The sequence below is a fragment of the Agelaius tricolor genome, unplaced genomic scaffold, assembly GCF_023055355.1.
Source record: "Agelaius tricolor isolate 1412-34295 unplaced genomic scaffold, bAgeTri1.0.p SCAF_4, whole genome shotgun sequence".
In the NCBI taxonomy this organism is placed as follows: domain Eukaryota; kingdom Metazoa; phylum Chordata; class Aves; order Passeriformes; family Icteridae; genus Agelaius; species Agelaius tricolor.
The window spans coordinates 32,857,220-32,880,461 of NW_027269264.1; the positions used below are offsets into that span (position 1 = coordinate 32,857,220).

A 23,242-nucleotide genomic window follows, 5' to 3' on the forward strand; every position below is an offset into this window, starting at 1 on the left:
CTCTTCAGCAGAAAATCAAACAGAGATCCAGGCTGCAGCTGGGTGAGGAAACAGAAGGGACAACTATTTGCTACTCCTGCACTTCTGATAGTATGTGCTTAGCTGTGATTAGACACATAGGAAAGCTCATGTTTTCTTTTGCTGTGAGAAAAAGGTAAAGAAAACCATTGCATGTGGTGAAGTATAAAGGCTACTGCTGTGCTCTCTTTCCCTTGCATTCTTCTTCTTCTTCTTTTTTTTCTTTATAAGAAGGGTGTTCCTTTCCTCAAAGAAAGAAGGAGAGGGAGAATGACTGTAAACTGTCCAAAAGGACCGTGAGAAAACAGGAAGCTTTGAAAAGTACAAGAGAAAGCAAGATGAAATCTATTTGCAGGCGGTTCCCTGGGGACATGTGAGCCATTGTTAAGCAGGCTGTTCATACAGCTATATCCTTCCTTCTGCTGAGGAGGAGCTTGGTGCCAAAAGGCTGCTATCTGGTCATTCCCTTAACCCTCCAAGTACCAGCCAGAAATATTTGCTTTCAAGAGTCTTCAGGGGCTCTATCAGAGAGGTAATGTTAGGCTGTTCCTAATGCAAAAAAGCAATTCCTGATTCTGTGTCTGCTTATTGTTGCAATCTTCACTGTCAGAGGCATTGATGCATTGATGCTGATTCATACCCCTTCAGACATATGAGAAACAGATTCACTATGCTTACTTGTTTCTTTCCTCATTGGAACACTGGGTGGGGACAGAAAAGTAAAAAAATAAGAAAAACAGGTGTTCCTGTAGAGCTTTTGTTACTGTCTGGAAAACATGCTGGTGATACTCTATTTCCCAGTTCCAACTATTGCCCTCTCCAAGTTTCAATAGTCTGTCATCATCAAACACTGAGCTGAACACAACCTTCCAGCTCATCTGCACGTATCCAAAAAGTCATGTGGAGCCACATACTGCACCCACAAAATCTGATCCAAAATTTGAGATTCTTTTCTGAAGTTTGAGGAGTCGGAGAAGGACTTCAACCAAATGGGAACAACAACAAGGCAGGTTTGCAGATGTTCTCAAAGACTGAAAACTTCCAGCAGACCTGACCTGTTACATGCATAGAATTTCAGTAAAAGAAATTCTTTTATCAACATAGAGTAATGTAAGCACTACTACACAATATACTACTTTCATAAGACATAAATTAAAACAAAGTACTGAAGGTGGAAGACTTTGCTGCTAGTTTTTCAAAGTAAAATGTTTTGAAGTGAAGAAAGAAAAATTATGAAGTCAGAAATATTCATTCTGACATTTTCTTACTAATACCAGCACTGAATATCATATATTCCTATGACATTTTGAAATTCTACATTTTTTCAAGATAAAATAAGGGTCATATGAATGAAATATGATGAAAAAATGAAATAATTCCATTTAAATTTTTCATCCATCTCTGCTTCTTCATGAGAAGTTCCTATTAAGAAAATATCAATACCATAAAGATGTAGAATGAAAGAGTTCTAGAAATTGCTTTCAATCAGTCTTTAGTTTCTTATGCATAAGCTGGGTAATATGCTCCACTCTGTATTTACAGCCATCTTAGAACAAATTAAAGTGGGAAATCTACAGCCTTTGACTTCACAAAGTACGACAACAGTAATGAACCAGATAGGCATTGGAACACTGGAGGCAGCAAAAGAACTTATGTAGCAGCCAAAACTGAGTAAGAATATAGATATGAATAATTAATAAGAAATGTATTAGAAGTAAACAGGATCAATAAAGTCTTAAGGGTTTATGGGGAGGGAGGAGAAGAGAGGATGGAAAGGGAATGCTAGCCTCCAGTGCTGGGGGGCAGCAGCAAACTGAAGGAATTTGAAGGACTGTAGAAAGGCCAGGTGGTCTCAGAGGCTGTTTTGCTAGCATACTGATATCCTGCCTTGAATTCCAGTCTGGTGATTACACTCTACCCATTCAAATCCCTTCAGTAGTTTTATTTTGCTGTGGCTTTTTCTAACCCCTTTCTTGAACTGTCGCATACCATCACTGTGTGAAATTGTGTCTGATGCTTTTTCATGATCCTCTGCAGGGTGCATGACTTGATTTCTGCTTTTTGTCAGTGTTTCAAGATATTAAGCACTTAAATTTCTGTTTGGATGATTGTACTAAGCAAATGTCAGATATGTTTTTGTCCTCAAATGTCTGTGGCACTTAAACAATCACAGGGAAAAAAACCCCAAAACTTAGATGAGAATGAATGATCCTGATGGGAAAGGGAATAAACCACAGGTATTTATCTCCATTATTTTGTGCTACATAAGCAGAACCTGGGTAAAGAAAGAAAATCAGGCTGGTTTATGTTAATTTTTGAATACAAGTGCAGTATGTGTTAGCAAGTTTGTTTTTCTAATTCTACCATATAAGATGACAATATCAGAGAAATATGCTTTAGGTTAATACCTCTGACACCAAATGTACTTACCTTGCATTTAAAGGGTTTGACATCAGAGTGAACAATCATGTGGGCCTTGAGAGTCTGCTTTTGCACAAAGCTCTTGAAGCACAAATGGCATTGATAGGCTCTGATATTGGTGTGGATGAGGACATGTCGCTTCATGTTGGCCAGCAGAGTAAATTCCCGGCCACAAATTCCACATTTGTGCTCTTTCACACCCTGAAAGAAAAGAAAAATTCTGTAGATGTAAAATTTTCTAGGTAATTTAATCGTCAGTACAGCAACTTATGAATTATTCATTCTGCATTAGCAAAGTTGATAATAAATTATTTCACTTTTAACATTTTTCAAGGTATTTTCCCCTGACATATTTTTACAAGCTTCTGAGAAGCAGAGAAGTAAAACAAAACACAAGCTTAATGAAATAATGAAGTCTGTTTTCAAATAAATCAGACATAGTCAGCATCAGAGCTTCCCTCTCCTGCTCTGCTGCTTAAGTAAAGTATTAATCATACATCTCACATTTATTGCAGAGAGAAAAACTTGCTTATTCCTGGTGGGATTTTCAGTAACCACTATGGAATGATTTCATTTTATATGAGGTTTATAGAACATTTCTATCACTTTTTATGCTATCTACTCAATTTATGACAGCATAATTCAATATTCTTACTCACACCCATGTGGTCTGTCAGCTTCTCAGTGATTTAGATACTATGAAAATCAAAGAATTTGCTACTAAACAGCTTAAGAGTTTTATGTGCTGAAGGTAATAAGGATTTACTAGTGAGGTGCTGAGAGCAATTACTCCTTCCACAGCCCTTCTTTAAAAAGATGTGAAATGACTGTCAGTAGTTTTCACAGTTAATTACAAAGCTAAAACTGAACATCACTACCAGTTTCAAGTGTCTGCTCATTTGATATGAGGCTGTGTTTAGTCAGCTAAGTACTATAAGTTATTTTCATGGTGAATCCACCTGTGGCTGTGGACAAAGAAGCAGAAGCCCTCTAAGGGCTCAGGGGCATTTCATTCCCTGTGACAAAAAAACATACCAAGTCTTCAATTAGTGGAATCTTGCATGGTAAATCTGAAGAGCAGGGAATCTCCAGAAAGAACAGAAATTATAAGCATGAAGCAGAAAAGAAAAAGCAAATGTGGAAGTAGAAGTTGTGCAGTTTTCAAAGAATATATGACTATAAGACTCAAGGGCCGTAGCTTTCTGTATTTCTAATGTTTTTCATGTAAAAGCCAAAATTCAAATGTTAAAGGAAAAATATGCTAATCTGGAAGCAACCTTTTTTTAAAGTGAAAGGATTTGACTTCTCTTATTATTTTTGTAAAAGTGGATAGTCAATTTCAGAGTTTCTTGAATGGAACAATTGCATTTTTCCTATTTTTGAAAGCAATCTTTTCGTAAGAGTTCCAAAGCTTTCTTATACCCTAAGCTGACCCTGCTGTCACCCCTCTCAGCAGAGGCAAGACTGCTACTTGATATTACTTGGCTGTTATTATGATCCTGCTTGTCCATTTCTATTAACTGGCATTCTGGGTAACATATGCACAAAGGGGAATTTTTCTTAGGGTTATTTTGTTTTTTAAATGTCTCATTATAATGATTCTTCAAAATCTGATGAGTAATAACATACTTTTTTTTTTTTTTTTGCTACAGTCCACTACAAACCCATGTACTTCCTAATTAAGGGAACAAAGTATCACAACCGGCTTTAAATAAAAAAAAAATCTTTTAAAATTTTGAGATTATGGGGTGGTTATACAGCTCTGCAAAATTTTACAGAAGGTCATTCTGAAAACAGCCCCAATAAACAGAGAGATATGAATCCAGTTTGGGGAAGTGATACAGGGGGTTTAATTGAATTCCTGCTTATAACAAAGTTGCATTTGCGCGTACTTTCTTAAGGCTGACAAAGACATCTGGCTGATACAGCTGCCAGCAATGCTGGAGTTTCCGTGTAAGCCTCTGCAGCTGGCAAGAGAGCACATTTCTGAGGAGGTACCTGCCTTTGTGTAGCTTTCATTGCCTGTAATCCTTATACTACCTTCAGATGCAAGGTGAGAGCTGACTTACCTTGTGAGTCAGGGAGTGTTGCTTCAGGTGGTGGGGCTGCACAAACTCCATGCCACATTCAGTGCAGATGTATGGGCGGATGTCTTTGTGCTTCATCATGTGGTTTTGCAGCTGACTTGGGTACTGGAAGGTCTTATCACACTCGGTGCAATTGTACTGTATAGGGCCACGGTGGGTGGTTAGGTGTCTCTTCAGCTGGGCCAGAGTTGGAAAGTCCAGACCACACTCCACACAAATGTTCTCTCGTCCACTCTCATGCTTAGACTCATGTGCTTTCAGCTCACTGGGGTAGGCAAAACCCCTGCCACAGATCCTGCAGTTGTAAGGTTTGATATCACTGTGTTGCATCATGTGTCTCTTAAGGTGACTGGTTTGAGTGAAAGCCTTGTGGCACACCTGGCACTTATGTGGCCGAGTGCCCTGGTGTGTCAACATATGTGTGTGCAAGTGGCTCAGCTGCTTGAAAAGCTTGCCACATCGGGTGCAAGCATGTGGTTTAATGCCACTGTGACCCAAGATATGGGTGACCAAATTGTACTTGGATGTATAGGACTTCTCACACATGGGACATTGCCAGCGTTTCTGTTCACCCCCCACATCAACATAGTAGCTGTCATCTATCTGAAGGTTGACATCAACTCTTTCCACTTTCTGTTTGTTTTCACCACTTTCTCTTACTTCAGCCCTCCTGAAGGGTGGTTCTGTTGGTCTTTTCATTTGAAAAGGGTTCCTGAAATGAAAGTTTGGTGGTACAATGAAAGGAAACATTAAGCCAGGATGGACTTTAGGATAATAAGGGTAAGGAGCCTGCATGAATGCTGGGCTACTGGGCCATGCCATGTTAGGCTTCACTGGTTCTTGCTTAATGGGCTTGGCTCCAAAATGCTCCAGAGTTCTGTAGAACTGAAAACCAAAGTTGCAGAGGTCAATCATCTGGGAACTGTACTTGGGCTGAGTTGGCTGTTGGAACACCAAGGGGAGATTGGAAGAGCCCATGTCGTGATCCTCAGGTCGATCTGGTGATGATGAGGAATCCTCAAGGGTGATGGGAGGAGGCATTTTTGTAGGCATGCTCTTACGTTTGCGAGACCCTCCTTCCAAGGACCCCTGGAACGTTTCCATGTTTTCAAGAGGAGGAGGACCATAGCGGAAATGTGAGAGGTGTGTTCTGAATTCTTCATCAAATTGAGTTGCTCTGTGTGGCTTTGTAACGGGGCTGAGCGGCTGCAGGCAGAGGGAGAAGGGAGAGGCTTGGGTATTGTCCACATTAAAACTTGTTTCTTCGTTCTTCATCATATTCAATTTTCTTCTCTGTGGCCCAAATCCCTTAAAATAAGCAAAAGAAACCCCAAATCTGTTTATTTCTTCATGTTCTTCTGGATTTAACAATCTCTTGACCATTTTATTGTTTTGAAGATTGTTGGGTTTTTTTAAATAAAGAAAACTAAGGATTTCTTAGGTCCATATAGGACAAAAGTCTTTTAAAGCAGAATTAAATTGGTAAGTGAAAAGCAAAAGAGCTTTGGTCTTCCTGCATCAGATTTGACCCACACAACATTTTTACAACTTAAACAACCTGTACTGTGACCCACTACTTCACAGGTGAACCAGTATGTCAATGCTTCTGCCTGATTTTATTCAGTCAGTCTGTTTGTGGGCAAAATTCTGTCCTTGGCTGTGCATGAACGGCTCTAGAAATTGGTGGTGCATATAAAGGATATAGCAATAGAAACAATAATATGCACATTTATTATGGTTGTGACATGAAAAGCCAAAGCCAAAAACTGTTAAGCTTCTTTGTATCATTAACATGTGCTGCTGTGAGAGAAAACAATGGCCAAGTGATCTAAGGACACTGTGTACCATCAGGTTTTGCGCCATGTTTCCTGGCTGCTCGCACTTTGTATTGTAATAAGACGGCGGAGATTAATTTATTTTCTTTGTTTTAATCACAGAGATATTTGCCTGGCAGATCTGGGGGAGGAAAGACATTTGACAACTCTCCAAATTACATTTAGTTTAATAGGTTTTATCTAAGATTTTTTTTTTGTTTGTTTGTTTGTTTCTAAACAGGTGGGCAAAATCACCACTATAAAACTAAATATAGAACTGATGTCAACAAAAACCTTGGGACTCCAGAGTAACTGACACCTAAAAATGCTCTGAGCGTATCTGATGATAGAATGTGATGAGGCAGATTAATAATTTTCTCCTGGCAAAATTTTATGTTCCACTGATCATACGGGGAACTTCATCTGAATTTGTGGTTCATCTAAAACATAAATTTTGGTTAATCTTAAATAAGGCTGCTACTTTTTCCCTCGTCCCTCTAAAGTCATAGAATCAGAAAACTTTCATTAGAAAAGACCTTTAAGATCATTAAGTCCAGACACTAATTGCCAAATCCACCACAAAAACATGTCCCTAAGCACCACAAGTCTTTTAAATACCTCCAAGGATGGTGACTCCATCACTTCTGTGGGCAGCCTGTTTCAGATCTTGACCACTTTTTCTGTGAAGAGATTCTTTCCCTGGAACAACTTGAGGCCATTTCCTCTTGTCCTATCACTTGTTACCTGGGAAAAGAGACAAATACCCACCTGGTTACAACCTCCTTTCAGGCAGTTGTAGAGAGTAATAATGTTACCCTGAAGCTCCTCTTCTCCAGGCTAAACAACCCCAGCTCCCTCAGTCACTCATTACAGGACTTGTGAACCAGACCCTTCACAAGCTCCATTGGCCTTCTCTGGACATGCTCCAGCACCTCAATGTCTTTCTTGGAGTGAAACGCCCAAAATTGGACACAGGATTTGAGGTGTGGCCTCACCAGTGCCCAGTACAGGGCAACAATCCCTGCCCTGCTCCTGCTGGCCACACTATTGCTGGCACAGGCCAGGATGCCATTGGCCTTCTTGGCCACCTGGGCACTGCTGGCTCCTGTTCAGCTGCTGTCACCAGCACCCCCAGGGCCTTTTCCTGTGGCAGCTTTGCAGCCACTCTGCCCCAGCCTGTGGCACTGCCTGGGCTTGCTGTGACCCAAGGGCAGGACCCAGCACTGGGCCTTGTTGAACCTCACACCACTGGCCTTGGCCCATGGTCCAGCCTGTCCAGATCCCTCTGCAGAGCCTTCCTGCCCTCCAGCAGATCAGCACTCCCACCCAGCTTGGAGTAATCCACAAACTTAGCAAGGGTACAGTTGATCCCCACATTCATCAATAAAGATATTAAACGGGGCTGGGCCCAGTACTGACCCCTGAGCAACATCACTGGTGGTCATCTGCCAGCTGGATGTAACTATTCACTACCACTCTCCAGACCAGGGCATCCTGGCATTTTTTTATATAGGAAACAGTGCACTCATGAAGCCATGGGCTGTCTGTTTCTCCAGGAGAATGCTGTGGGAAATGGTGTGAGAAGCTTTGCTAAGGTCCAGGAGGACAGAATACATAGCTTTTCCCTCTTCCACTAAGTGAGTCATAAAATGAGTTCCTGTTGGGGAAGTAGAACTTGCCTTTCACAAACTCATGCTGGCTGAGCCTGATCCGCTGTTGAGCTGTACTATACATGCTGTGTGATGGCATTCAGGATGAGCTGACCCACAACCCTCCTTCCAACCCTTCTTGTAGGTGGGAGCCATATTTTCCAACCTCCAGTTAACTGGGGCCTTCTCAGACATCCAGGAGTGCTGGTAAATTATGGAAAGTGGCTCGGTGAGCACTTTCACCAGCTCCCTTGGTACCCTTGGATGGATCCCATCAGTCCCACAGACTCGTGCAGGTCTAATTGTTGTGGCAGGTTGCTATTTTCCCTTGGAGCATGGTGGATTCATTCATTTGGTTCCCTGTCTTTGTTTTCCAGCTCATATGCTTGAGCATCCTGAGAATAACTGGTCTGCCTATGTAAGATTGAAGCAAAGAAGGCACAAAGTACTACAGCCTTTTCCTCATCATTCGACACTAAGTTTCACCCCAATTCCAACAAAGAATAAAGACTCTCCTTGGCCCTCTTTTTTATATGCATGTATATATGCAAACATTTTGTGCTATTTTTTGTGGGAGTAGCTGGATTAAGTTCAAGTTGGGCCTTGGCCTCTCCAGTTTTCTCTGCAGCCCTCCTGAGCGATGTACTTACATGAATGTGCGTGTTTGCATGCAAGTATCTAACCAACCAGGCAAAGGTTAGGTTGGAAAACTAGACACATTTCCCTCTATCATCTGTGACATGCTGATTCTATTTATAACATCATTCTTGGAAATGCTGGGTGGAGAGCATGAAGGTGAGTGGAGCACTAAATACACTCCTATTTCTATTTCAGGAAGCTCCATGCTGGATAAGCCTTCTTCCAAAGATAGATGAAAGCACATCTCTGTGACCTAGTTAAGCCATGGGCAAGAGAAAGCATCTTAAAAACCTTTCTGCAAACAGACTGTTTCCTTCTAAGACTGTAGACTCGGTAATTATCTTTGAGATAAAAGTGTGAAACTAAAGGCTCAGAGACAAAACTCTAAGACGGAAAGTTTAGACAAAAGGATCAAACAACTCACAAAGAAGGAGGACTAATTAAAGGAAAAATTGAAGCATATCTAAACTTATGACTCAAAACCCACATTGGTTAGAGGGAAAAGATAAAATAATTGTTTACAACTTGGACAACTAACTCATAATTATACCACAATATTACTTTCAGTTGTTAGTGCACTGACTGGAAATAGTGCACATATATATATACACAACATCAATTCAAGTAATCATGGAATATCCTGATTGGCAAGGGACCCACAAGAATCATCAAAGTCCAACTCCCAGCCCTGCACAGGACACCCTCAAGCATTACTCCATATACCTGAGACAACCCGAGTTGTCCAAATGCTTCTTGAACTCTGTCAGGTTTGTGCTGACAATTTCCCTTGGGAGCCTCTTCCAGGGCTGAACCAGCATCTGTATGAAATATCGACTCTTGATATTAAAACCAAATTTCCCCTGACTCTGTATCAGGCTGTTTCCTCAATTCCTCTCACTAGTCACCAGAGTGAAGAGATTGTTACCTGCCCTGCCTCTTCCCCTCATGAGGAAGTTGTAGACTGCAATGAGGTCTTCCCTCAGTCTTTTCTCCAGGCTGAAAAAGACAAATGACCTCAACTGCTCTTCATATGGCATCCCCTCAAGGCCCTTCACCATCTTCATTTATATCCTTCATGTAACATGGTACCCAAAACTGCACACTATGATGTCTGCGTGCGTGCACACATACATATGTAATATATGTTTGTATGTTTCATCAGAGAGAATTTCTACTGGCTTTTTATCCTAATGTTTTCTTGTCACCCTAACACTCTAGTCAAAATAAGGAACAGTTAGATCTTGAAAACTCTTTGGGTATAAAGGTTTGGCTTATTAAAAAGGGAAAAGGGGTAAGGAATCCCCAAATATTGAAAAATCCTCTACTTCTTTCCAAAAGAAAAAAAAATGCTTTTAAAAATCCTTTTTAGCAGAGTAAACTCACACAACTTGAACACAGCACTTATAGATCAAAACCTTCCCTATAAAATATGTGCCTCAAACATCTTCCAACTTTGTCTCATTTTTCCCCAGCAATAAGGGTACAAAATTCTTTAGATAGAGCATAGTAATTGAGGACCCAGCTATGTTATTTACTGCTTTTGTTGGATTATTGAAATGCTGCCAAAAGTACACAGAAATGACAATGAGTTGTTTCTAATTGCTTTCTTGTTTCTTGGCTGCCAGTTAATGCCCTCTTCCACAGAGTTTTGTGTGAAGTTTCACTCCTTCTGGAACACAGAGCTGTAAAATCCCTTGAAATTACTAGAAAGAAACATTTTCCTTGCACTACTAACCTTTGACTGCTTTCACTGTGCATATGGGCTCATTCCACTGGCCACAGCTACAGGCATCAGAGGACCAATCCTACAAGGGAAAGTGTTTATAGTCAGCAACCAGCACAATCAGAGATATGCTGTATAATCCAACACAAGAGGACTTTAAAAGAAAGTAGAAGTCTATATATGGATCACCTTGCTGGTTTTTCTACCCCTGAAACCACCATGATAATGTATAAATCATTTCTTCTTTCATTCTGGTGACAAAGCCTTGCTAATTTGAATGGAGGCATGATCTTAACTATGTCCAGAACTTAATTGCACAAAAACATGAGTTCTGACAAAACCATAGAAGAGACAACAGGTTTGACCCCAGTGCAAAATATACTTAGGGAACAGTCCCTTGTTCTTTAAATAACTTCAGCAGAGAACTTTAAAGTTTTAGTACAGGTCCACAGTACTCCTTTTCTACCTCGCCCTGGAGTAGCAGATGTCATTTTAATACTCAACACCAAGGAGTTTGAATTCAAATTTTTTTGCATTATTTTAATATTTATTTTTATTTACATATTTTTATATTCAAATATCACCTAGGTATCTTTTGCATTTCCTATATAAGAACTTTAAGCTTCTTTCTTTCTGTAGAATTTATTATTTAAAATGTAGTGCTATGTAGTGTGATTCCAAACATTGGATGGTCATAGAAAATTCTAGTTTTTATCCATAATAGATAAGCTACTAGGTTTGAAAAGTTGGTTAGGAAGCTCACTGAGACTGAGACAGAGATTTCCATCCTGTACTGGTCCTTACACATAGGACTGCCCACTAAACTGAGCTCTCCAGAACTAAAGTCAGTTTCTGTAGAAGAGGCAAGCATCCTCAAATTTTATTTCTTTATGTAAACGGAAATACAGTTTTTTTAAAGAATAGAACTACAAATTAACTCTTCCTGCCCTTTCAAAACAAGAAAATAAAAGTTAGAGTGAGTTGAAATAGTTGTTGAGGAATTTCTGAAATAGAAATGTATGCAGCAGCTAATATTCTTGTTAACTTCCATGAAAGAGGAAGAGAGTTAATGCAGAATATAAATCACCATTTATTTTCTCATGTCCACTCATTTCTAAGACAAAGGATTAGAGAAAGTATGTAAATGATGCTATTCACTCTACAAGCAAATACGTTGTTACAGTTTCCAATTAATAACCAGTACTGGAGTCAACAGCAAATTTTCTTAAGAATTCAGTAGAATCAAGATTCTGCTTCCTGGACAAAAGTACTTTCTGTCTATAAACTAATAACATGTCCTGCCATAAAAATGTGAGGTTATGAAGCTTCTCCAATTTAAACACTGACTACAAGGGTTCTGATTGTTCTCCTGGGCAACACAATCATAAAGCCAGAAATAAGGCTAAGATGAGTGAAAGAGATACGACAAAGGTTAATGGGTTTCTTTATTTTTTGCATTTGCACTTATGTTTGCTCTCTCAGAAGAAGATGAAACACACAAAGTGGAGTAAGTCAAATGGGGTCCAAATTGGCCAAACAGCTTCTCTTTTCTGGAAGAGAAATTCCATGGTTAATTGAACATGTAGGACTGTAGAAACCATGCCCTGTAAGAGTGCAATTCTGCTCTCCTTTTGAGGCCTGAAATATGGGTGTCTATAAGCAAAGAATTAAAACTAACAGCTCTTTCTGTTGGATGTGGTAAGGATTCCTGACAGATTTTACACTATTACATTTCTTGAGCTGAAGTTGAGCAGTTGGTGAGCTTCAGCTTTATTGAACTACCAGCTGGGGTTTTTTTCAATCACTGATTCTTGTCAACTGTTATTATGGCAATAATTATCATTATCTTAATAGGTTTAATGAGCTCTCAGTCTGCTCTTCCAAATATGTTTTGGTTTTAAATGTATTCAGTTATACAGCTGTTGAACTAAGCAGTGAATTATTTACACAGTTTTCTCTCATCTGCTTTTATGCAAAACTTGCATCTGGCTCAGGATCTGACTGAGGGATTTTATTATACTGAAGTAATTTCATTTCAGTAGTGAAGTGCTCCCTACTCAATCTAGACAGCTTCAATTTATTTGTCAGACTTTGAAAATGCCAAGAACACCTGTACTAAGGTGAAAATGCCCATTACTGGTAACCAAGTATTTTCAGGTGGTACATATCTGATCCCTCCTTACAATTTTCCCTACTATTTTCCTTCAATGAAAGCATGAATCCTTCTAGGCAGAAAGTAATAAAACATGTCCATGCCCATATCAGAATTTCTCTAAAATCAGTGTCAAACTTACCAACCTATTCTTTAGGGAAGCCAGTGCACGGTGTACTCTCTATCCCTGCTCTCCAGGCATAAATATCCACATTTCAAGCAGAACATTTTGAAAAACGGACCCCATTAACACATATGGAGTGTATGCTAATAAATTCAATCTGAGTATATAAACTCTGTGTATATTATGTGCATGCATAACTAAGTATGTATTAATACACCCAAATCAGCCTTCAAGTTTCTAGCTACAATATTTGAAGCTAACTTAAAAGATTATTTATGTTTTAAATGAAAAGAGCACTTTTTCTGTCATAGTTTGGAGCTGGGAGAAGAGAAAAATTTGGACTACCTGGTGATATTTTGATTACCTTGTAAAAATAAATGTGGATTTGTGGAAAGTATCCAAAATCAATGAGTGCAGATGTTGATGAGGAGACACAAATATAGTGGAAGTTTTTAGAAAAACAAATCTGAGCTGGGAATAATAGTTATTGAGTTTAGTCAAATCCTTTTCAATACCACTTCTACAAACACTTGTTTTCTCAGTCTTACATGCATTGCAGTGAGATGTCAAATGAAGTACATGATTTGACCATTAACTTAATTGTCTATGGAGATAAGGTTTCTTGTCCCATGCCTTTTACTAGGGATATGTCTGCTTAAATTGAGAGTGTTATCAAGATAAAGATACTGCCATATATATTTCTTTTCCATTTTTGGATTATCATCACTAATAGAACTGGAATTGGAAATAAGTAAGCAATTGTTCATGAACATGATCTGGAATGACTGAAAATGAGAAGTGGACCAGATTAGGGTTTTTTTTCCTACATTAGTATGATAGTACTAAGAAGATCACTGTCTTTTCACTTCTCCCCGGGAAATTACCTTCATCTGCTGGTAGTAGACTTCAGGATAAAACTTCTTCTTTCCATCAACAAATGTGAGGTTTTTTTCTCAGTGAATGCTTAGTAAAATAAAAGTGATAACCTTTGTCATTTGTCATAGGACATAATCAGACCTCACTAAGGCCTGTGGGAAGACTTCCAAGGGCATCAGAAAGTACTTCTCATAGTTTGCCTTATTATTTGTTATGGGTTCTGTTGCCCAATGAAATAGGAACCTATCTATTCCTCAAACAAACAAAAAAATACTTATATCTTCAGAACATATGTCAGCAGGTGGCAACCTCTGCAGACAAGCTTAATGAAAATCAAAGGATGTTAGTTGATTAAAAATCTGACAGCTTGACATGACACAGTAAACAGATACAACAAGAAATGAACTGTCAAGGACATCTTATTTTTTTTTTCCTTCATTTGCTATTTTGGTACCATCCTAGCTTCTAGTTTGAACTTAAGTCATTTCAGATATGCCTTCTGGTCTAAGGGCTTCCTATCCAGCACAGCTCCATTAATATTGTCTGGGAGGTGTCACCAATACAAAGAAATGGGTCTTCTCACAGGAAACTGTGCAGTAGAAATAGTCTCCCTGCATTGTCTTTGCTTCTCCCAAATTTTAATATTTTAACTTGCGTAATTTTTTGTATATTAGCTGAGAAATGCAGAAGTCGAACATACCAATTTGCCTGCACTGTCTTTGAAATCATCTTGGATTTGTGTGTAACTTGTATTCATTTGTTTCATTGTTTGTATTCATTTTCAGTGAGCAAGACACTATGAGCGCTTTCACAGGAGTATAGTTACTTTGGTATTCATTATAATACAGGAAATGCCTTAAAACAGTATCAAAATTATACACATTCACTTTTCCATAACTTACAGATAATTTTTACTATAATAATTACTGAAAGTATTAAACAAGATTTTCAGATTTCCTCTGCTGAAAGTCTGGAGCAGTCCCACCATGCAGCCTGCCAAAGCTGGGGTACTGTTTGTGGCATCAGATGACATAGGGTTTATGGCATAATTTGTGTTCCATGATTGCATTAATTCAATTTAAACCAAAAATAAGTTGACAGATGCTGTAGTGAGGTAGCTGCAGATTTATTTCTTCTCTCCAGTGTGAGTGCTTAGTTGTCAGTTTAGCAAAATGGTTTGCTATCCCTCTTGCTGCTTTTATGTGTGCTCTGTCCTTATTCTAGAGACACCTTTGTTACCATTCTCTCTACCCTTCTGCCACCTAACAAGGGAGCAGGTGAGGGTGACAGAGCAGTACGTCTGGGTTACCCACAGACCATCTACTCCAGGGGCTTACAGGCAATGCCTCTAGCACTACTTAGCCCTGTGGACCTCTCTAGTCATTTCAGGTCATTAACAAAGTAGTTTTTTGAGTATAGTTTAGAGCGCTGGTTTGGATCTTTATTTTTCTTTTTCTTATCCTTCTTTTCTTTTTTCTTTTCTTCCTCTTCATGAGTTTTCCTAGTCCTTCTCTTCCCTCTTCATTTCTGTATTCCACCTGTTGTTCACTCCCTCTCTATTTCTCTATTCTGTTTGCTAAAACAGAACACAGAGGCAACCTGCATAATGAAATACATGATCAGCATGATCAGCAACACAGAGGCAACCTGCATAATGAAATTAATGTTAAGTCAACAGACTCTGAAGTATTACCTGTTTACACAAAGTCACCCCAAACCATAGCTACACACGATGGGAGCCTGCAAGGCACAGCAAATTATATGGTCTTAAAGTGTGTAAACGGACCAAGATTTTACGTCCTCAGCTAAGCACCTGCATCTGCCTGATTTGCTGGTACTGCCATGGAATTCGAAGCTGCTCCGGGGCGCAGGGCAGCGGGAGCAGCCGCTCGCGGCCAGGCCCCGGGCCCGCCGTGCAGGTCCGCCCCTCCGCTGCCCTCAGCGCGGCCGCTCGCCTTTAGCGGCTCCTCCGCAAATACCTGCTAAGCCTAGCTTAGGGGAAACAGAGCTTCTGGTGTGGCACAGGGCAATGTAAAACCAGGCATGTTAGCCGTGTAACTAGCCCAAGACACTGGTCTTGGGAAGAATACAAGAAACAGGAAGGCCTATTATGTCAACTTTCCAGCCTGATCTTCAGGCATCTTAAAAAACTTCTGCAAACAGATTGTAACCTGAAGTTACACCTGGGAGGAGTCCAGACTCCAGAGGGTTGGAGTCTGCAGCCCCTACCAATCACATCTGATTCCCTTCTCTCTGCTCCCTGCCCCTTGGCACTTGCACTTTTATTAGCCTAAAGCCCCAGCTCCAGCCGAAGGAGTCCAGAGAGACCAGTACAGGCTTTAGGCAGGACAGTCCCCTAAGAGGTTAGAGATGTGGGTCCAAACACCCTGGGAGAGAAATTAATCAGTCTGCTGTCTTGTGGCTTTTGTATTTTTCCCTAAATTTTATGTTGTCAGTGTATATTCAGTTACATGTAAGTATTCTTACAGGACTTGGTTACTGAGAGTATTTGGGCATAGGTATCCTGAGTTTTCAGACCCTGCTCAAAGCTCAGGGCTGACAAGATCAGGTTTGCCATAGTGGTGATATTTGCAGCACATGTAATAGTAGAAGAGTTTCAAACGTGCAAAGTGTAATTGGTGCCAGAAGACAGGGTGGAAATGCAATTTGATCCTGCCCTCGCTAGGCATTGGAGTTAATGATGGATTGGCCAGCTCAATTAATTACTCAATTAAAGAACTCTCATCCTAAGCAGCCTACTTAATTCTCTCTCTGACATCATCTGTGTTACACTGAAATAATTATGGAATATCTGGGGTGTAGCTGAGAACAAGATTTGGGATTAGACTGCTGTGAAGTCATGACAATTACACAAATTTCTTCCTTTTCTTAAGTGGGTAAGGTGATTTCATGATGTAGGCTGGAACCATGGATGTGTCCCTGCCTTTATAAAATATGTGGAGTCACTTTAATCACTGTTTATAGAGGTCCTATCACTCCATCCCTGTTTCCTGTCTATCCCATATCTGTCAATGGAAATTAAAATTATGCATTTTTGGCACTGTGGAAATTCTATGTGTTAAATACTTTTTCCTCTGGAAAATTACCAAATCATGTCCATGAAGATTTAGGGGTTTTTTTCTCTCTGTACAGATATAAAAAGAGACAGGGTGAACAAAAGAACAAATGAATAATATGAATATTAGGAAGGGTTTTGTAGTAAAATAACAATGTTTGATAGAGTATGGAGTCCTTAAAGAACACTTTGGATATAATCTTTCCACCTACAATGCACAATCATTAAAGACTATAAACAGAACAGAGAGGGTTTGGGCTGTTCTTTTAAGAAAAATAACAGAGCTATGAAGAACATCCAAAATTAGAATGATCAAAAAAGCATGCCCTTCCATAACCCTCATGCTGTCCTATTTGAGCTTTTATTTTGAAGGCAAACCTTTCATTGGCACTCATGACCTTTAAAAAGGAAATACACTGAGCTTTCCTTCCTACTGTAATCCCAGTGTCCTTATCACTATATGGAGGCCAGAGAGATGGTCTGTTCTCCTCCCATCTCTTTGTTGTCTTAAAGGGTAGCTAAGGGCCACCTTCAACTTGGTTCTTCAAGCCAGTCAGCTGGCTCCCCCATCAGCAGTTAATGGCACCTTATGGGTGCCACATGTACCTCAAAAAAGAAAGGACCAGATAAAATGTGTACACATGATAGGAAAAGGGCCAAGGGATTAGAGGATTGTATGGAAGAGATTTTGTAAAAAGTTTCCAAAACAGATTAAGTTTTAAGGAAAGGTTAGGATTTTTAAAACATGGAAGAGTATAATTAGTCCTCAGCAGAACCATTGCTTTTTTGTATTTATTTTGTGCTCAATTCCTTGTTTCACACAATTCAAAACTCATAGTGAAACTGAAGGTTGCTAAAGTGGAAGGTACCATGTGTTTCAGTAAGACATGTTCTGTCCTACAAGAACTGAAAGAAGAGGATTTCACCCACAAAGTGACAGAAGTGAGTATATATTTATGTATGTGTGTGTGTGTGATTTATAAAAACATATCTGCTACCAACACATCAGTGTCCAGTTATTAAAAGTAATCACCAGATAATGCTTTCCTGTTCATTTAGGAAAGATGAATAAATTTTATTTCAGCTGAAGACTGAGCAGATTTCTTGCTGGAAAAGCTGCTTGACTGTAAAGACTGATTAATCCTTATTAGCCTCTATTACTCACTGGTAATTAAGCTGGCTTAGTAATGACTTAGATATTTCCCTCTGAACCTAAGTACAACAGAAAACACAGTAAAGGAATTAGACATATCAGTGCTGTTCTTAGGACACCACTGTGTTTATTTTGTTGAGACCCAACAAGAAAAAAATAGGAATCATATCAATAAGAAAGCTTTTAAAAGGCTCTTAAGGCAAATTGCTGCACTATTGGAAGGAACTTCTTTTGATATATCTGCATTGTGATTAGGGAGCTCTGCTTTCCAAACTGCCAGAGCATAAAACTTCTGTTAAAGCTTTGAAACTGCACTGAATATGTATTTATTGTCCAGAAAAATTATCGCTTGCACATACATCTCACAATTTCATTCAATGAGGGTTCTTTTTTTAAAAAAAAATATTTATTTTGAAGAGAAATGTGTTTACTTCTTCAGTTCCAGCACAGAATGGCATTTTTGTCTGATTGTATGAAGTACCTGCAAGAAGTAGTTTAAGATACCTCCCTCTCTGCCTTTGCCCTTCACTTGTGTTGCCAAACTTGAATCTTGTCCTTGACTGAACATTCTTTCCCTCACTGATCCCCAAAACACATCCTGCGTCTTGGTCTTAATCATTCTGTTAACTGTAGAAAGTTTTAAAAATAAGCACTAGTTTGTTGCCAAAACAACAGAAAATCTGAAATTCAAAACAAATTCTATCTTGCTTCTACAATTTTCATCAATTAGAAAACAAAATCCTTTGGTCAATGTGGGGAAAAATTCTTGCATTTAATTATTTTAAGCTGAAACAGATTTAAAGTGCTAGTTTTACTGAATTCAATAAACTAGCATATTGAGTGGGAAAGACAGCTCAGACTTAGCCAAGTATCACCAGCAGATGCTGGAATTGAGACTAGAATCACAAATAAATAAGCAATTCATTTTTGCCAAAAAAAAAAAAAAAAAGTAAAAAGAAAATCAGCATAGTTTGAAACCTTAAATTCAGAACATTTCCCAAAACACTCTAGTACTAATCCTTCCTTCACCATGAGTGATGCTCTGGATACTAACTCAGTTCAGATTTTCATCACAAGAAAAAGGAAACCAAAAACCCATCAAACCACTGTGACTCTACAGCATGACTAAGAATGGCCAACTAGCATCATAAAATGAAGCTTTGTGAGAAATCACCTTATGTATTAATCAAAATGTCTGTACCAATCCCTGCCCATACCTCCACAGCCCCATCCCGAGTCATTCTCTCCAGGACCTTTTCCCTGGAAAAAACAAGTATCACATATGAAAACATGGGAAAATTAATAGGAATTATTGCAGTCTTTTAGGAGACATAGCAGGTAAAGCTCTGGTCTGAGCATGGGAACATTACCCCATGAAGTCTGTCACAACTCACTGTCCTAACCAGATTCCTTGCCTTCCAGTGGGAGCCTGTTCATTGTTTTTTAGCAGGAAACAAACTAGTCAAAATTCTTGCAGCAAGTCATTAGGGTAAACTCTGAGTCCTGATCACTAATGATTCCTGCAGAATCCAGTGATAGCCATTCAAGTGCATTCCTTACCCATGTCTGAAGTTTAAGTGAGATTCACTTTCTGTGGGGTGTGAAAAAATCAATTAATGTGTTTGAAATGAAAGATTGGTACTTCTATTTTTCTGGCAGAAGAAAGAGGAGTTGGTGAGCACCATTCCTCTGATATGTGTGACTTTTTCTGTGACATCCTGGCAAAATGTTGCCTACAGACAAAATTCTTCCAGAAATCTGGATGACTTCATATTGTGAGTGCAGCATTGTGCAGGAAAACTGTTTGATATAGCATTCATACTGCTGCGATTCCTTGCTGTGTAGTTCTATAGAAAAAATATTTTCCTTCTCATTCATAAATGGATGGGCTTAATTTCTGGTGAACCTATGAACAAATTGTTGTCAGGTGGCTCTTCCAGGAGGTCCTCTACAGTTTTCTGGAATTCTTATCACAGGACATGGCTTTGGACAAATACAGGATGGTCTTCACAGCTTCAGAAATCTGCACTAAGGAACTGACCCAGTGTGGGCTTGTGCCTACCAGATGCCTCAAACAACTTCTGCTGGTTCTTAGAAGCTGACAGATGCTCTAAAAGCAGGTCATTCCTTCCCTTTCCACCTCCTGGTATTGTTTTCATTACACATGTACTCTAAATACTTTTAAGCAAAAGCAGACTAGTAGAAAAATATTATGCTAACTGTAGCATTGTGTTGTTTATACAGGTTTTATTGTAAAGTTGGTTATTTTTTCTAAGATAAGATTTGGTTTGACCCTCAGTTCCCCCCATGTTCTCCCTCATAATGGTTTGTTCCTCCCGCCAGTTACCTATCCATCATTGCAACCAACCCCCTTTCACTTCGAGAAATTTCTATGTCAGTCTTCCCTTACCTAAAATATGATTTGTCCCCTGAGCCTTTTCCCTCCCCTGGGCCATTCCTATTGGTTCTGTTATGTCCCTCGCTCCTCCCCTGGGCTTCGTTCATTGGTCTCTCATGGCTCCTCGTGTCACGCCCTTCCCCTTTATACGTGCCTTCCCACCGGTTTTTTGTTGGCACCGTTACTGGCCCCGCCTGGGTCAGTAAAGCGCCTTGGCGTCCATACGTGTGTCCATTCCTTCCTTCCTTCGCCTCAGTGCTTCGCAGTCCTGCTCTCGCCTGCGCCGGCGTCACCACGCCGCAGACTGAGCCACTACTCAGGGGTTCTCACAGAGGACCTGGGAGTGGCAGGATTTGTGGTCTCCACCGGTCACTCCGGGAGCGGCTAGCCAGCACCCGTCAGCTCCAGTGACCGCGGGACGAGACTAGACTAACTGGAAGCATTGTAGGACAGGTGCTGCCTTTCCAAATAATGCTCTCAAATAATATTTATCTGGAGCTGAAAGACCAAAGCTGAAACCCTATATGCTCTAGAAAGCAGCTCAGAGAAACAACTAGACCTGAAATACTCGCTACATTCCAACACACCCATTGGGGATACCTTTTGATTTGTTCTAGATCCCATGTTGTTAAGAGCAAGTCTTCCTCTTACTCTTAGCAATTTAAAAAGTTTTAAGTGGCAGATCCAGCACAGAGCCCACCATGAAACAGGAAGTCTTTCATCACTGCAAAGGGGGTCTAACAGTTACATTGCATCCTAAAAAGGGAAGACTGAAGTATAAGTGGCTCTTTCACAACCAGCAATAGCAGCAAACAAATTTAAAGAAAGACTAGAAATCATCTTGTCCTTCCTAGCCAACACAATTGTGCCTCATCAGAGGGGCTGGTGTCAGAACAGGAAGGGGCAAAGACACATGGTTCTCTCCCAGAATGACCACATTTGGTCCTCTGTTGTGGAAAGACCAAGATTTTTCCATGCAGGGAAATTAGGTGATGTCTATTCTTCATCAGGCCTGCAGACAGAGGACTGTGTGGGACTTGGGACGCATTAACATCGCTTCTACTACAGCATCATCCAAAAAGAACAGCTAAAAATGTGTGCTCCTTCTCACAGCCTTGCTTTTAATTTTAAATCAGTTTTACCTGTTTCAGCAAAATGTGATGTTATCAGTATAGGAGACTCATTTTAACCTATCACTTTTAGTGATTAAACCAATCATCAGCTCTGTATTTTTCAGTGTTCCTCTGAATTCTAGTGGTTCTAATGAGCACATGCAGATGAAAGCTGGATGTTTCCAGGTTTACTTTTTTGAAAATTGACAAGGGAAAAACAGGTTTTTAGGAAACACACTTCTTACTCAAGACTTTACTTTCAAATTAATCAAATTAATTACTGCATATCCACAAAGTAGAAGGAAAATCTGTTAGGGTTTTAGCTTTCATGGTAGAAGAGCAAGGAAGAGAAGAGACATTAAAAATAGGGTGGTATTTTCATCCTACATTTAAATAATTAATAACAGGGTTTTTTTCTGACATCAAAAGCAGGAAATTAGAAATGAAAGTAAAAAGAAAAAAAAAACAATTATTCACATAATTTCTTCTCATAATCTCCAGAGCACAAAAATATTTTCTTTTACTACATGATTACTTAGCGTAATTACTACCAGTGACATTACAGTTTTTACAGTACATTAAGAATTGTTGGTGGAGAAAGAAAATACTGTGTTTCACTTATCAAGAGCACAGTAATAAGTATAAAAAGTTTTACAGAAACAAGTAAAAGCGTTTTTACACTTGGAAGGATCTAAACCAAATGTGAAGTAATATTTTTCACTGGATCATTAGTATTTTAGAAGTCAAGCAAGAAGGACCAGTCCCTGTCAGGTAGATACAAACAAAAAATACACACCCAGCATGGAAATCAATGCATGTTTTAAATAATTGCTGAGGATTAACTTAGGCCTCTTCACTGGATAAAAATCTGAATGTTGTTTATAAAATGCCACTGCATTTTTACAGCAATGGAAAGCTCCAGTGTCAATTTCAGAATAGCAAATTTTCAGCAAAAATAAGCCCATCTCTTTTTTCCCCCTGGATTTGTTTCTTTCTTTTCAAAAGCTTGCGTTATTTGTGTCTCTATAATTCTTTCTTCTCCAAGATGACATTCCTTTCTTTTTAGTGATCTTCTGAGATCATAAGCTAGATCATGGAAAATTACTGGTCATAAGAAGAAAGTAACTATTTCGTTTTAATAGGTGGTTTATTTTAAAAATTTGCTGGGTTGTAAAATTAGTCCATCAAACAAATGAATAATTTGACAACAATCTGTATAGCAGTCTCGCAGCACTTACAAGGTCTGTTTGAAGGAGCTGTTTGATTGGATCATTGGTACTGAAGAACATGCATTGGTGCTCAAAAACCATGGATCATTTATCAGCTGATAAATAAGATGTTGCCTTACACACCATTGATTTGTGTCCTTTCAGCACAGCCACAGAAAATCCCCATTACCTTATGCAGCCTTTACTGCTTTTGTTTCTTATGATGAGATTCTGCTAACATGTCCAGAAGAGTGGAGCAGTCCACTCAGAAACTTTTCTGCACCACTGAGTCTTTGCAATTTCAAAGATTGAAAACAATATAAATTCTGTCTGAAATCCATACTCTTCTGTCTCAGTGTATGGGGCTTGAATTGGGTTGCTTCCATGATTCATTGCCTCATGCTTATCATGTTCAAAATCCTGTGTATCTCTCTGGCAGTACTAGAAACAGCACCTTAAAGATATGACACTATGTTTCTCTGTGAGATGCACATCATGTCTTTCAAACCACCACTTTCTGCTTGGCACACAGAGAGTCCTAAAACAAGGCTCTTGTTGGTGCGCTTTTTTCTAAGAATGAAAAACAATTTAAAAAACAAAACAAAACAAAACAAAACAAAAACAAAAAACCAACCAACCAACCAAACAAACAAAAAACCTCCTTGAGATTCAAAGCTTCAAATTATCTCCTGGCCAAAAATGTACGTTAGACATGTCAAAATTTACTAGGAATGTAACTCAGTACTACTATTCTGCATCCAAAAAGTCTCAATAGTTTACACCATTAAAGAA

At 39.3% G+C, this 23,242-nt stretch overlaps 1 protein-coding gene across 3 annotated transcripts in view; it reads right to left on the bottom strand.

Moving 5' to 3' along the window:
• ZNF366 (zinc finger protein 366) overlaps window positions 1-23,242 on the bottom strand; it is a 37,429-nt gene that overhangs the window by 11,335 nt on the left and 2,852 nt on the right. For 2 of the 3 annotated variants that reach the window (XM_071425168.1, XM_071425169.1), the window contains exons 2-5: window positions 10,364-10,433; window positions 6,959-7,084; window positions 4,509-5,834; window positions 2,449-2,640 (exon numbers count right to left, since the gene is read on the bottom strand). In XM_071425168.1, the coding sequence (XP_071281269.1) occupies window positions 2,449-2,640; window positions 4,509-5,834; window positions 6,959-6,979 (1,539 nt within the window). In that variant the 5' untranslated portion in view covers window positions 6,980-7,084; window positions 10,364-10,433. The remainder of the gene's footprint in view (window positions 1-2,448; window positions 2,641-4,508; window positions 5,835-6,958; window positions 7,085-10,363; window positions 10,434-23,242) is intronic. The other variant, XM_071425170.1, reaches the window with a different exon arrangement.